General features: G+C 44.1%; 1 protein-coding gene across 1 annotated transcript in view; it reads left to right on the forward strand.

Moving 5' to 3' along the window:
- Window positions 1-4980: 4980 nt before the first annotated feature.
- The window catches only part of CycT (Cyclin T), a 36063-nt gene continuing 26111 nt past the window's right edge, over window positions 4981-14932 (forward strand). The window contains exons 1-5 of the mRNA XM_065454653.2: window positions 4981-5366; window positions 7964-8045; window positions 10857-10985; window positions 12640-12700; window positions 12797-12859. Of these exons, the coding sequence (XP_065310725.1) occupies window positions 5221-5366; window positions 7964-8045; window positions 10857-10985; window positions 12640-12700; window positions 12797-12859 (481 nt within the window). The 5' untranslated portion in view covers window positions 4981-5220. The remainder of the gene's footprint in view (window positions 5367-7963; window positions 8046-10856; window positions 10986-12639; window positions 12701-12796; window positions 12860-14932) is intronic.

Here is a 14932-nt window from a genome sequence, read left to right on the forward strand (position 1 = left end):
GTCATTGGTCTGTGCATTTTCTTTTGCATGAAATGCGAATGTGAACTCCAATACACCAGCACCAGCCATATGAAAAGTGGGTCACATGATAAACTGCAAGTAATGCATCGCTGCATTAACAAGCGAAGGATTGCACAAAGGTGGAAACTTGTAGTGATTGACGATGCTGTTAAATAAGGAATGTCACTAGAACCAAGATTTTGACAAGTAGACTCGTCTCCGTCGTGGCAACAACCGCTTCCTGACTGTTTCTATATTCAAGCAAACCCTGTCAAAGAAAGCGAATCAAAATGTGCTTCTAAGGGTGCTGTCGCAGATCAGGTAGGAATATGTTTAGGAGATGTCTTGAGGCATATGGAGAAAAGAGGATAAGGCTCAGTAGGGTTTGCTGTGTAAGCCTCGCATGCGAAGATGCCATAATGAGTTAATGCTAGCCTGTGTCTGAATCCAGCCCTCGGAGGATATCATCTTGAGCGTTCGTGGTGGCAACAAGTTGGCCAACATCATGAGCAAAGAACTGTTGTTGGCAGCCGTGTTGTACAAGAACAGTAATGATTATCAGAATAATCGTTCTCGTACTACACCCCAACAATCGTTGCATCCCTGTTGCATAGGTGCCAACCATGTCAGCCCACCTGGTTATAAAAACGGTGCGAAAAGATGGAAAACAAACACACAAGTTACTATAACACCTCATGTAGAGCCAATGCTGCAACACCCATTGAGCGAGTTACTGCTTGCTGTATGTTAATTGTGCAAACTACTTTCAAGAGACTGTGCAAGAGTTTGACTGTGCTATACCTGTACGTCCTCTACGAAATGGTTAGGTACTTTGCTTTGTTGATGGGGGTGTTTTCTATGTAAAACTGGGATGAAATTTTGTGTCGAAACAAGTCTAAGTATGCGAAATATAGTTGAAAAAAGGAAAATAGGGTGGATTCCTAAGAAATCAAACTGCAGATTATATGTGTAATTTGATAGTGGATGGGGCTAATCAGATGCAATTTGGTGCAGTTGACAAGGCTTCCTCAGTAAAAAAATTTCAGTCCTGTCAAAGAACTGCTGATTTGAATTGTTTCGTGAAGCTTTGCATTGACTTTTCACACTTCACTGAACCATGTGAGAAGGGATACTGAATAGCCTCACCAGTTAGCCGATTAGCCAGGTAAGTTAATTGGCACAGCTGAGAAACTAACCATGGTCTGCGATAAAGGAATTTATTATTCCACGATTGTGTTACAGCAGGTCATTCGTGGAGAGTAGACATTGAATGTAGAATGCTTACACTGAGAAAAACGCACAGCAACTCCTTGGCCCCAAATATTGGCTGTGGCAACTATTAACTGTCGCTGTTGTCGTATAGTTCTCATTTCTGATGAAAGAACTGTTACGATTAGCATCAAATAAGTCCCATAACTTGCAAGGCACCAAATCAAACCTTAAAGTAAAATCTAAAAGGGTTTATAGCAAGGTTTACTTCTTTTGGTGCTAACAGCCTTTTAGACTGCAGTTAGCCTTTATTGTTTTCATTTGGACGCTATGCTGGCGTCACCTGATTCGTGTTTGCGGCAGCACAAACTGTCGCGGTCTGGCGGTACGACAAATGACGATCTCGGAGGTCATACTCTGTGGCTGCCGCGAACGTTTTGCTTTGGGCAGGCATTACAACAGTCGTATATTATATGTGCCATGCGAGTGATAATTGGAAGTGAGGCCGTTGAAATTTAAGATGCTTTACCAGCAAACCCACATTGCAACCCTCATAAGCCTTTCATACGCAACAACGCGGCTAGTGCTATCACAGAACTTTCGGCACAAACCATAGAGTTGCACAAACGCTGCAGTTGGAATGTCCCTAGATATAGGGCATATAGGGACCCTGGGCAGCTACAACAGCTCGTTTGACGGCGCTACCGTACGGCGCTCTTTCGCGAAGCCGCCATATCATCGTTTTCATCGTGCCCGTTGGGCCGTATCGCCGTCAGTTCCATCGCTTTGCCGCCTCTCCTTGAATTCCTGTCAGTGTTGAGCGTACGAATATGCAGAAGATAACGCCAAGGAGAGATAGCTGCGCTGAGAATTGATGAAATGTTAAATCTCGGGTGCCATATGCCTATCTGCGCCCGCCAGCATTTGTTCTCAGGCCTCAACTAAAGTATTCGCATTCGGCACGAACCTGGGGATAACGCGCTCGCGCCCCGCGTCGTTGCATGCGTGTTTTTTTTTTTTTCTCTCTCGAGGCGAGGCAGTAGTTCTGTAAAACTCTGGGAATGTACTTGTGAGAGGCGCATTCCGCGTTTACCACGGTACGGGATAACTTGGAAATGTCTGTGGTGTGCCCATAGTATAGTTAACCCTAATACCCAGGACATGTTTTGAGCGTCATTCTGTACAAAGTCCTCCGTTGGTTTCTTCCAACCCGAGTTTTTCTTTATTTTTTTCATGTAAAAAGTACTTTAAGGCGGTACAATGTATATAGACAACCGGTACTATGTATATAGACAACCGTCGTGAGGGGAAGTGAAGCCTTTTCGAATGAGCGAGCCCAACGGATCGAACTTGCATGTTGCGATCGCGGCATCTCCGGGTGTCTCCTCCATCGATCGTAGGTGAAAACGATAATAAGAGGTCCAATCATTTGTCTTCCTAATTGTTTGTTTGTTTGGGGAGCTTGTTTGTCTACAGCTCGATTCTTGGCCGAGCTGTCGCCACCACAATGGGCAATCAAGACGATCAGAAAATGGAGGTAATACCACTGCCCTAATGGCCGCCGTTTTCTTGTCTGTTCAAATAACGGCTACGTGAGTCACAATTAACGTCTTGTGCCTATATATCCGTTGCCTTATACAATCTCAGCAACATAACGAAGGCGTTTACTGACAGAGACGTACGGCTAGGAAATACACCGCTGTCCTCGGTGCAGATCTCCACCGAATGCTACGCAGTGACCATAGGTATCTCTGCCCGCTCGCACCACAACTCATGTAATTAACTAATTAATTATACATGTTTTAGATACACGTGCGCTTTGACCGGAGCTTTTGCTCATAGAATCGGCATGCGCTTCGTTAATCAGCCGAATCGATGCTTGAAATGCATAGTTTACGAGGGTCACCTGCTGCACACCGGAAGAGCTACCTACGCTCGCGTGCCTTGTTCTCTCTCCACGCTTCATCAAAGGGTAAGACAATAAAATTTTAAAAAAATGACAATAAAAGTGGAACACTTTTAAATAAAATTTATTGATAAAAATTTCATAATTAAAATATATGGATTGGTCAATTCTGTTGCATTTTTTTGTTCGTCGCTTTATTATTTGACGTTGGAGCGAGTCCATTGCCAGCCATTGTGATAATGCACCCGGGCGCAGCTATATATACTGGTGTACCTGAGGACTCCGACAGCAGTCAGTGAGATATCTAGCTATATCACCGTCGTGCGCCTGTGTCCGTCTTTCGCTGTTGTACGTTGCTTGGTGCGCGTTTCAATCGTTGTGCATACGCATTCTTCCTCACCTGTACCAGCCACCCTTTTTTTCCGTCTTTTGCTGTTATACGTTGCTTGGTGCGCGTTTCAATCGTTGTGCATACGCATTCTTCCTCACCTGTACCAGCCACCCTTTTTTTTTTCTTTTTGGAGTTGACATCCGTATAAAGGTAAGTATAGCTTCTCATTATGGATAATGGGAGGCTGACCTTATTCCTCGCTCATTATACCTATCATGTCGCAAAATTTTCGCACGCACGTTGACTTCTTTGTCTTCCGATTCGTGCTCATTACCGGTTTTAACCTGAAGGAGTTTGACCGCAGCAGTAGCAAAACCTCACTACCCCTCTAAGTCGACACAAAGACCGTGTGTACGTAAAGTCCTTTGGCCCGCGCAGCTTTTATTCTTTTTTCTCGCCGGCTCTTGTAGCCATTTAGCACATTTGTGCTTTTCTACAGCTAGCTTTCCCACCGACGTCCTGTCAAAAAATCTGTGACACAATTTTTGTTATGATTGTTGGTATCAGTTGACTCTAATGGCGTCCGGAATTAGGCTTCGCAGGCAACGCACAGTTTACGTACTGTGTGCCTGCCATATGTCGGGGCTCTTTGTTCGATCCCATCTTTGTTGTTTTCAAGGAAAATAACGCAGCCAAGCATTGTTCGCGGGCGGACCGGGTAGTCAGATGTGCGCTACCTTTTCTAATATTTCCCGCGTTAAGTTTGGCACCCAAATTTGTTTTATTTAAGACAACTGAGGTCGCACCCTTGATATGCAGTGCTTCGAGATACATTTCTCCGCAGTTTTGCACGGACAATGTCAAAAATATCGCAAAAGGAATGAATTGGTTCGATACGAAGCTTTGAAACGTCGCGGCCTTGCAGAAAATAAACGCAAAATGGCGAGCAGCTGTTCGCCCATTCTTTGAACTTAGTACTTTTCCTTCGTCAGAGTGCTCGTTATCTGTAAATGCAATCCCTTAGGTATGTACATAGCTTCATAATAATACTTATGATAGCGCTAAACGAACATGGGCGCACCTTATAAAAAATAATAGGCCATCTTGTCTCCACTCTCCCTTGGCCACAAAAACCATGCCCCCGATCCCCTTGCCGCTCTCGCAATGAAGGTGTGCCAAGGCAAGCGTGTTCCTACGCTTAAGAAAGTAGTCCGGTGTTGATTTGGGCGCACGCCTAACTTCTAAGTAGAAATTTACAACGCTATTATAAAAGAAACCAATCTGTGTTAATTGACTGCTGTTGAGGAAGGAATAAAGAAAAGCCGGTAGCGCATTGTTGTCTGGAAGTTGCCTCCTTCCTCCACGGCACTCGATCATTTTTATTCATACTCACTAGCTTTCTTAGCGAAAAATGTTTAAACTTCTTGCCACACTCTTATCGTTTATTTCCACCTACTCGCTTCACTTCAGACCAAAATCTTCAAATTCTGTCCATTGACACGGAAATTTTTTAATCGGCATTTCGTCCTCACGTAGGGCGTTTCGAGTTTCGCGCTACGTGTTAATTTCTCTGGAGATGCCACCTCGGTGTGGCTCATGAAAGCAAACTTTAACAACTTATTCACATACTTCATGATACGCTTATTCTTACATCAAAATATAGCATAATAAAATATTACACGTTTTTTAACGTTATTTATGCTTTGCTTAAAAGAGATTATTGAACTTCGTTCATGCGGGTTTTGACAACGAGTTCGTGGTCGATGCAGGGTCAATGGCGGCAGGAGAAAGATGGTATTTTACCAAAGAACAATTGGCCTGCACCCCGAGCCGAAAATGTGGTCTGGACGCGGACAAGGAGCTCTCGTACCGACAGCAAGCTGCCAATTTGATCCAGGACATGGGACAACGCCTGCAAGTGTATCCTTGTGGTCGGCAAGGCCGTTGTGCGCAGCTTACATGGTTAGGCTTAGCGCATGTGCTGGCTTTTGAATCGCGTCGTACGCCCGTTTCGACGCGAAATCGGCGTCTTTTTCGACGATATCTCGTGCCCTGGGCGTCGGTGTGCTCTGCCGAGGCAAGTGTCGACGAGTGGCCGCACTTTGCGGCCGTCTACGCGTGCTGTTCGACCTCTTCTCGAAGCTCCCAAGGTCTCCAAGCGGCCGCGGCGCCAGATAAGGACGCTGTTTCTTCGTCTTTTCCCCCGTCGTGTTCGCTGTTTTTCGCGACCGATGGGCCGTTTCTTCGACGCGACGGCGGTCGCGGAATGTGCGCTTGGCTGTGCTGTGCTATGTGTGCCGTCCACCGTCCATGTGTGCGCTTCTTCAGCGTGGCTTCCGAGTCGGCTTGAACCTACTACGCAGCTCACCCTCCAAGCACGTGAGCCATTGCACTCCGGGAGTCATTTTTTGTTGTTTTGTAGCGTCGTGTCTGCGGCAACTTCACGCAGTCTCGTCGCGATCGCGCAAAGGAAAAACGCGTAAAAATGAAAATGGCGCGTTTGTAACGCGGGGATTACCCGCGTCGCGTGAGCTGTGTTAGTAAACGCGTAGGTTGCACGCTGCTCCGCTTGTGCTGTGGGGCGATTGCTTCTCGATCTTCCATTTTTCTTTCTCTTGTTTTCGCTGCATGGCATTGCAACGTGCGATGACGCACGTCTCGCGTACCTTAGTGCGGTTTAGGTCACTATGCCGTTTGGATGCGTCGGACGATAGATGGAATTCAAAGCGCCCTGGCTTTCTCCAAATGTTCGCGGGCACTCCATTCATTCGGATTGCCGCTGCACCTCGTGGCTGATGGCTACGTTAAGATTGACGTGAAACGGAGAGAAAAAAGAAGTTTGAAATTGCGAAGACATTTAGTTATCTTCCTTCGTCTCGCGGCAGTTTCGGTGTTTTCGTGATCTCGTGCTCGCGTCAGCGGGTCGGAACACTCGCGAGAGAAAGCCGCCGAATACAGGTCAAGGGTTAGCGAGGCACTTCCTAGTTGTTTGCAGCGTGAACGAGGCGTTACGTTTTCTTTTTTTTTGTTTACCCCGTTTTTTGTAGGCTGCCACGTTATATATTTTAACAAGTTCACACCGTGATCACTCCGCGGTGTTCTTTCACAAATAGCACTTTCATTTCCCTTGCTTTTACAACTATCACGAGTGCCGACATCACGTAACGCTGCGTTAGGTCATGTGTCGTTTTTGTAAACAATAAAAATCAATCAATTCCTCTTTCTTGATTTTTGCACTGTAAATGTGTGAGGCTGGGTATTCCAGCCACCTGTTCAATGTTAGCCGCATATAACACATTGCAACAAAGCTACCTCCAATTTCCATTATTTCATGTGATAAGATACTGATCAGATATGCCTCTGTAACCTAGAAGCATTAACATAGAGGCATCAAAAGAATTGCTGCCAAATCAGTTCATGCTGAATAACCTTTCTAAAATTCGTATTACACACAGATTAAAAATCTTTGATGTGACTCTAGGAGTGACAATTTGATGTGGATCTCATGGCGTTCTGTATTTAATATGATTTTCTTGCTCAAAATCAGGTTGCTTTCACCTTTTATTCCAATCATAATTCTTTATTTCATAAGTATTAACAACCACTTGTTCAGAGCAGACAAGTCAAATTCTGTGATACTATGGGACAGTGGTTGGTTAACTTCAATTTAGTGACTCCGTCTAATTTTTTATGCCCATTCTTGCTTACCTGGCATCTCCTTACCATAACACTGACCTAATTGCTAGTTCACTTTGTGAGAACACAAAAAAGGATAACAATGTTAAGCTGAATGAGTTAGATCTTTGGAATGACAGAAATGTTGGCTTTGTTTTGGTTGGAGGCTTGGTGAGCCAGAACATATGTAGGATATAGTTCGAAGGTGAAACAACGGTCCTGTCACCTTTAGGTTTCAGTACCAGTTTTCCCTCATGTTGCGGATTTTGGCAGCACCTTCTTGATGCTAGTTAATTGTTTCTAGTGAACAGTTACATTATGTTCTAAAGAAACTGCAGACTCAACCCAAGAGAACACCTCAGCCTAGGAACTGCTAACTTCACAGAAATGAGACAATTTGTGAAGGTAATTTGACATCCCCAGTGTAGCTGACAAGGCAAATTCAAGGGCAGTGTACTTTCGTTTGAACAGCTCATATTCAAGCTTTTGTCAAAAATACCAGTCAAAAACTGAGTTCCTGAAGCTCTTCAATCTGCTGTTAACCGTCAATCTGTGCTTTATATTTCTTATTAGTGTTCGCACCAATCTACTGCCTGTACTTCACCAAGATATCAAACTGCTTTCTGAGGAATCGTTCACTGGTGTTCACCGACATTTGCATGCTTCCACAATAACATCTTTGAGTATTTTAAAACAAACCGGGGCTGTCTACGCTTGCGTACGCTCTCGTGCTAACTTTTTGCTTGCATTCGCACATAAAGCATTTACGCACTATGCATTGCAAGTGGGGTAGTTTCTTTTGTTTTGTGTGCATTGCAATGCTCCTTGACTAGCTTCAACAGCACCCAGCTCTGTATCAACACTGCCATTGTCTACATGCATCGATTCTACTACTACCACTCGTTCACCAAGTTCCACAGAAATGTAAGTGTTATCTTTCTTGTTGAATAAGTTGCTGTTTTTTGTGCTCGTATTGTTGCACCACCCACTGCTGTTTTAAATGAGCTCAAGCAGTAAGTGCTTGTATTATGCACAGGCTCACGATAAAATTACTACGGGGAGGTCTGTGCCAACATAATATAACAGTTCCCTTGTACTATCTGCAAGTGCACAATAAGATTCCTCGAAGGAAATCTGGCCCGGCATAACATAATTCCTTTTGCTTGATTCCGTTCCTTCCTTACCAACAGTCACTCATGACTGTGCAATCTTGGTGATAACCAATAGGTGGATTGCTGCTCTAGCTATCTATGAAGCACAAAAAGAAATTGGAATGGAATTGTTATGCTGTTCCAGTTCTGGCTCAGCATTCACCGCTTCTTTGAGGCACATTGCAGCTTGTAGTTCATCGAAGTTCAGTTGTCTTGTGAGATTGCCTCAAATGTGCGTTTACAGCAGGGACATGTTTAAAATTTGCGGAAGGTTTGTTAAATTGCATAATTTTCAACACTAAACTAGTCGTGATGGTTCAGATTGTATGTGTCACTAAATCTAGACAACACTTGGACAGTGATATTTGCAGATTGAAGGAGTTTGTGACATTCTCCACTTTCTTTCATTTCTTTTTTCTGCATCATTCTGAGAGTAGCCAAATAGAAGTACTTGGAAGACGATTGAATGTAATTCATGTGTTACAAAATGGCTGACAAATTAGCTTTAAAGTTATAACATAAAATGGAACCACGTTCAAAGTGAGCGGGGGCAAGCTTGTGCTAGACATTATTCCCATGCTGGCTTAAGTTTTTGCACTGGGGGGCGCATGCAGACAGTAAAGCCAGCCTCTCATAGTCTTAGTATGAAGATCTTGCTTTATGTACCCTTGCATTAGGAAGAGGTGTGAGTGGAAAGTTTCAGCACTGCATTCATGATATCATGTGTGTTGCATGCGAGTGCTTTGTGGACTGTGTTGCGACAGTGCTTTCTGTACGTGAGACTGCCCGTGCAAGCAAACATGCTGCTGAGCGTGATGCGCACTACCCTTCTATATACAGGTGTAAGAACCATATCTGTGCTGTACACTCACATGCAATGTTCCGTTTCTGTGGCCTTGTGCGCAAAATACAAATCTCGTTGCTTGCAGCTGCACGACACATGTAATGCGTAAAATATATTGTCAAGAGTTTGCAAGCACTACACAACCCTGATGTTTGCGCAGTGCTTGCAGGAAATAGAAAAGAATGCCACACAAGCAACCACATTTCCTGGGAGAGCATGTTCAAACTGAATATATACCAACTTGCCCAGCTCTGAATCCAAATACATTACCAACCATCAGTTCCTTTGTGTTATGTTATTGTGTTTGAACTTGCAGATGTGGCATGCTTCATATTCCAAAGGACAGACTGGTGGGCTAGTTGGTATGGCATTGTTTACACAGTAGTACAGAAGCATACGAGCATGAAGGAGCACACGGTTGGCGAAAGAAAAATAAATAATGCTGTATCCTGTCTGTTTCTTTCGCTGTCTGTGGGCTTTTGTGCTACTGCGTAAATAATCCTTCATATTACCTGCACTTTACCTGCTGAGCAAAGTGTTGTTGCGCTTCGATTGCTGATGGCATTAATCTCATGGAGGCAGAATCAAAAATGCTTGCACGCCTAGTTTGTGATGCACCGCAAGGTGTTGAAATTAATCTAAAGCCCTCTGGTTCAACAGCCCTCTGGGCCCACTTATTCAGTTTTGGCACATATCCTTACTATATGTTATTGTAGCTTGCACATTTATGCTTCCAGCTCTCACACTATTGGCTTATTATGCACCACTCGGTGGCATTAACAGCTTGAAATAGCGTTCTCGCTGAGAGGGACACCACTGTAGAAATTAATACTTTGGTGTAATGTTTTATGCATGAAGGACAGGCACTGCTAAGGAAATTTGTTGCAAAATTGCACTTTTTCTCTTGGTAATAATGTCGTGAAGGGCTTGCAGTCAATTTTGATGGCACATGTGGATTTCCGCATCGCACCACCATTACAGTGTGACGGCTGCAACCAGAAATTTGAGCTTGCAGCCTTTTCTCGATTACTGATGCTGTAGTTTCTGCTAAGTCAATGTCATGGGTCTTGACAGACGAGAATAAGACAGGGTACTTGTGTTTACGTCGACCTTGCGTGTGTTTTGGTCTCCAGAAACTGTCAATCTAGCATATTTCTTGTTTTGACAACATTTTTTCCTTGTTTTGTGTGTGCTATGTAGCGCGAACAAGGCATGCAAGAAGACAACAAAGAAGACAGTAGATGCAGTGCTACATTTGTAGCACTGTGTCATAGTGGTTAGTACTAACATGGCTTTGTTATACCTGTCTTGCTTGCCCTGTTTGCACTGTACCATGCATAATGCAGCGCCAGCCAGTGTCCAGCACCAACTGGGCTACTAGGACACTTTCTTGGGAGGTGCGCTATTTGCTCTAAATGAGATTATTTGATATGCTCATTCAAGGCTTAACGCTGCTGACAGTTTGTTTTGGTAGTTGAGCAGCTAGCTGTTGCGGTATCGTTAGCCACTGTGACTTGGGTGTTGGCACAAGCTCGGGAAGTTGCATCATATAACTGATTCCCACTGGTGGGCAATAAACAGTGCAATTGAAAATGTTGAATATTAAATTAATTTGCAGCATGCTGGTGCACCTGACACCCACTGTTGCAGCTCGTGTGCATTGTTCAGGCGATGAAAATTTCTGCTAGAAAAACTTGGCTGTCTGCACAGCCTTGAAAATTGCATGCTTCTTACGTGCAGTCCATAGCAGCCTGTGCACTGTTCCTGGCTGCCAAAGTAGAAGAACAGCCGCGCAAGCTGGAGCACGTCATCAAGGTGGCCCACATGTGCTTGCACCGGGACGCTCCTCCGCTCAACCCTGCCAGCGAGGTAAGTTGGAGTTGACATCATGTGGATTAGCTCTCTTTACGAAGTCACATGGCGACAAGCTTAGCTGCACTGTTGTCTACCATGTCCCTTCCAGTGTGGTCTGCAGTTGGCCTTCATGACGTAAGAGCACAAAATTAATATTAAAGGCAGTGCACATGAAAGGGAAAATTGTCATCCACCTGACAGTAGCATGAAAGCTACAAAGGAAATCGATATAGTTTTCTCAGAAAGAAAGCTTTGCAGTTCACAGAAAATTTGTCCTGGTCCAGATGTAGTATGGGACCAATGCATTTCTGAGATGGTCTCTAACATGTGAGCTAGCCAGGAGGCTAGCAGGTTCCAGAGTGAGGCTGAATAGGCAACTCGAAGCATAGAGGTACTGAATATGGCAAATAAATTCTGTGGAAGCTCACAAGGTGGAGCAAGGTTCACGAAAGGGAAAATTGTCATTCACCTTACAGTGGCATGAAGCTACATAAGCTAGTGAAACTGACACTAGTTTCTAGAAAAAAAGTATTATAGTAAACAATTTAGGGTGGCCTGACACTTTTCAGTAGTTTTTCAATATAAAGTTGCAATAAAGTCGTGCCAAGTCAGATAGAATTGTCCCCCCCACGCTGCCTACAGTGTTTGAACAATTGCAATGCAAATTTCATGTTTTGTAATCTCGGAATAAAGCTCTTGGGGCTCAAAGTGAAATGTGCGACCCTGTTGGTGTCAAGGAAAAGTACTGGGCTTTCGTGTGCCACAAGTAGATTTGCCTGATGGAAGGAGAGAGAGCTGCCTCTGAGTGTACCATGAACGCTTTCCCACTGAATTAATCCAGGACTACTTCACAATGAACCGCAGTGTGCTCATGCTTGAAGAGGGGCAGTCGGCTCACAAATGACAAGGGCTCGTAAAATACTGAAGTTTACACACCTAGGTTGTAGAGGGTACCTAGAACACTTTTCCAACTAATTGTAAAACAGCCTCACTATTAAAAAGAATGTTGCCTCACAAATCTCTTGCCACATAATTTTTTCGAATCCTTCAACTGTAAGTGAAGTTATTGCACCGATGGCTGGTTTTCTTCCTCCTTTCGGCTCTGCCAGCATGCTGGAAGCTACACAGCAGAGTAGCCAAGAGGGCAAAGGCCTGGCCAAAAGTTGAGTGTCACGGTGGCAAAAGGGCTTGTCCCAGCACCTCGTGGCGGCTGCGGTAGACTACGTTACACAGCACTACACTGTGATTTCGGGGGCCATGTGCAGCTGACGCAGCTATGCACATTGTAAAGATATTATTTTTCTATCTTAATATATTTTTCATTTATTTAACTCAAAATTAGCATTTATGTATTACTGGGAATGCTGTTTGGATCAAGAATTCAGCCAGTAGCATTGATGCGTCCAGCTGCTTTCGATGCTGCTGCCCGACAGCATTGTGGAATTTGCTGTTGACTTGACATTGTAAATTCGCTGCTGCATCCATTTCGGTAATATTAGGCTCACATGTTCACAGGAGCCTCTATGACAGATCGACAGCATTTTCTTACTATGTTCGAAACGTACTTCAGGGCCCCTTTAGGAGGCTCAGTTGTAATTTCATAATTTTCGGGCCCTAACTGATGAACTGCCCTGCATTTATTTTCATTTTTTGGACTCATTCATTGCAGGCTTATCAAGAACAGGCATTGGAGCTTGTCCTGAATGAGAACATGATGCTCCAAACATTAGGTGAGGTTGCGGAAGCTGCGCCTATGCTGTTATCACTAAGCAGCAGCTGTGCTTGTTTGACTAACGAGCTTATCCTGTCATTCATGATCGTTTCAGGATTTGATATTGGGATTGAACACCCACACACCCATGTTGTGAACTTCTGTCAGCTAGTCAGGGGTGAGTACTATTATTGAACTTTTAAGCTGCAATCAGTGTTTTGTTTAGCTACTGTTATGGTTGAAAAGAGAGATATTTCACAGCTGGCAGTACAAGTACCATAACATGACGAGAGAAGAACTGCTTGCAGTGATGTACTGTGGTGCTGCAATCAGCCATACCATGCTACAAACATTACTCTTTTGTACCACCTTAAAGAAAACCGTAGAGGCTCATGTTTACATGTTTGAATCAATACTATACATCCACAGTGCTAAAGCATTGTGTAGTCCATTGTGAGGCTAAGTGCAGTCTGATAATTCTTGCTCATTGGGGTTGCGGTATCATTGGGGTAACAAGGATTGTTAACCTTTGGAACTGATATTTGGAACTGGATTTACGCTTAGGTATCAATCTCAGTAATATTTTTTCATTTCTTTATTCATTTGATTTGCCCTGTAGGTATCTAACTAGTTAATAACTAGCTGCATGCTTCTTATTGCTTGCTTTATGTGCACAAGTTGAGTCATGAAACATTTGTTTTGGGATTGCATTTCTGTTCTTTTTGTCTAAACGAACGAGTGTGAGTAGCTTAACATTTCCTATGCGGCAAACAAAAGTAACTAATATCAGAGCTATGCTGCAGTGTGATTGAGTGCAGTTTCATAACAGTGCAGAGCTCGCACCTCAGGTATCATATAATTATGCAGTGTTACAAAGAAAGTGTGCATGGTGCTATGATGATCTCTTATGTGTTACATTCTAAATCACATTATTTACTTCCACTGTTACTGTTTGTGTGCCCTAGTATGTGGCTTGATGCTAATTTTCCAAGCCTTGAGCACATCAAAGCATGATTGGCTGGTTCAATTCTGCTACCTGTTGCAGATTTCTCTGCATCTTACTCATTTGTTTGACGCACCTTGGACTTTGTGCCTCCATTACTTTCACGGCAGATTTGTGGTCCAACTCATGACTTCTAATAGCTTATTTCAAAGGGTATCTCACATGTCCGCTGTTTGAGCTGGCAAAGGCCGGGGGTTGCATTACCTGATAGTCATTGCTGTTATAATTGTGCTCTTAGCTGAAGCTTTGCCAGCACTTTGTATGTGTTTTCTCCTGAACACATTGCCTGTTCTGTATTGCTAACGGAGATGCGTTGATGTGCTCCACCTATACAAGTCTTTTGCATGTTAGTGCACCATGGTGGCATCTGAGGGTGCGTTCTTGTACATTTATATTTCTCAAAGGCAGGTATGACCTGTATTAAGTATGAAATCACTGTTTTTGAAGAGTTTCCTCTGGTATGCTCTGTTAACCATCCACTTCATTTTCAACTTCTTGGTGTGCAAGTTGTCAGTATAAGGGGGGGTTTGCCAACGGCGCTAAACCTCAGCACTCCGAGCACTGCGGTTGGCGCCTGCTTGTCTGTCAACCACGGTCTGGTACAAGCTCGAGGAAACAATAGACGACAACCACGTGCACACTCGGAAAGCATTTATTACGATTACAACTAACACTTTGAGCAGGTCAGCTAGCTATATAGTTGACATCACTGAGGGTTCCCTCGAAGGGAAGAAACGCTAGGTATAGAAGGGCTTCCAACTTACCATCTAGGTATACGAGCGACTGCGATTATTGCCACTGCAAAAACACGTCTGGCTAACCACGTGCGGGAAAATGGGAGTGGCAGCAGAGACTTCTACACTCGCCGCTTGTTGGTGACCAAAGAGACCCGGGCGATGTTGAAGGGGTTTCACGTGACACACCTGGTAGCGCTGATAGCGGTTGCGATTCCCGTGCGCCACCAGTGAAAGGAAGGTTTCCTCTCTTCCCGACCTCCTTGGTGTGCCCGCGCCTGATGCAACATTTGCTTAGCGTGCAACAGACATGGGACACGAGGATTCCCACAAAGTTTCTCTTGGCACTGTCTTATCACATCATATTTGGTTGAGCTTGTTTCTCCTGGCCTTTTCAGTTACTGGTAGACAACACTCCATCCTTGCTTATGTAATTTGTGCCTTCAAACTATCTCTGTTATAGTTAGCAGTCACCTAAAGGAATATTAAAACGGTATTCTGTCGGGAAAGAAAT

This window comes from Dermacentor albipictus, chromosome 10, assembly GCF_038994185.2.
Source record: "Dermacentor albipictus isolate Rhodes 1998 colony chromosome 10, USDA_Dalb.pri_finalv2, whole genome shotgun sequence".
Classification (NCBI taxonomy): domain Eukaryota; kingdom Metazoa; phylum Arthropoda; class Arachnida; order Ixodida; family Ixodidae; genus Dermacentor; species Dermacentor albipictus.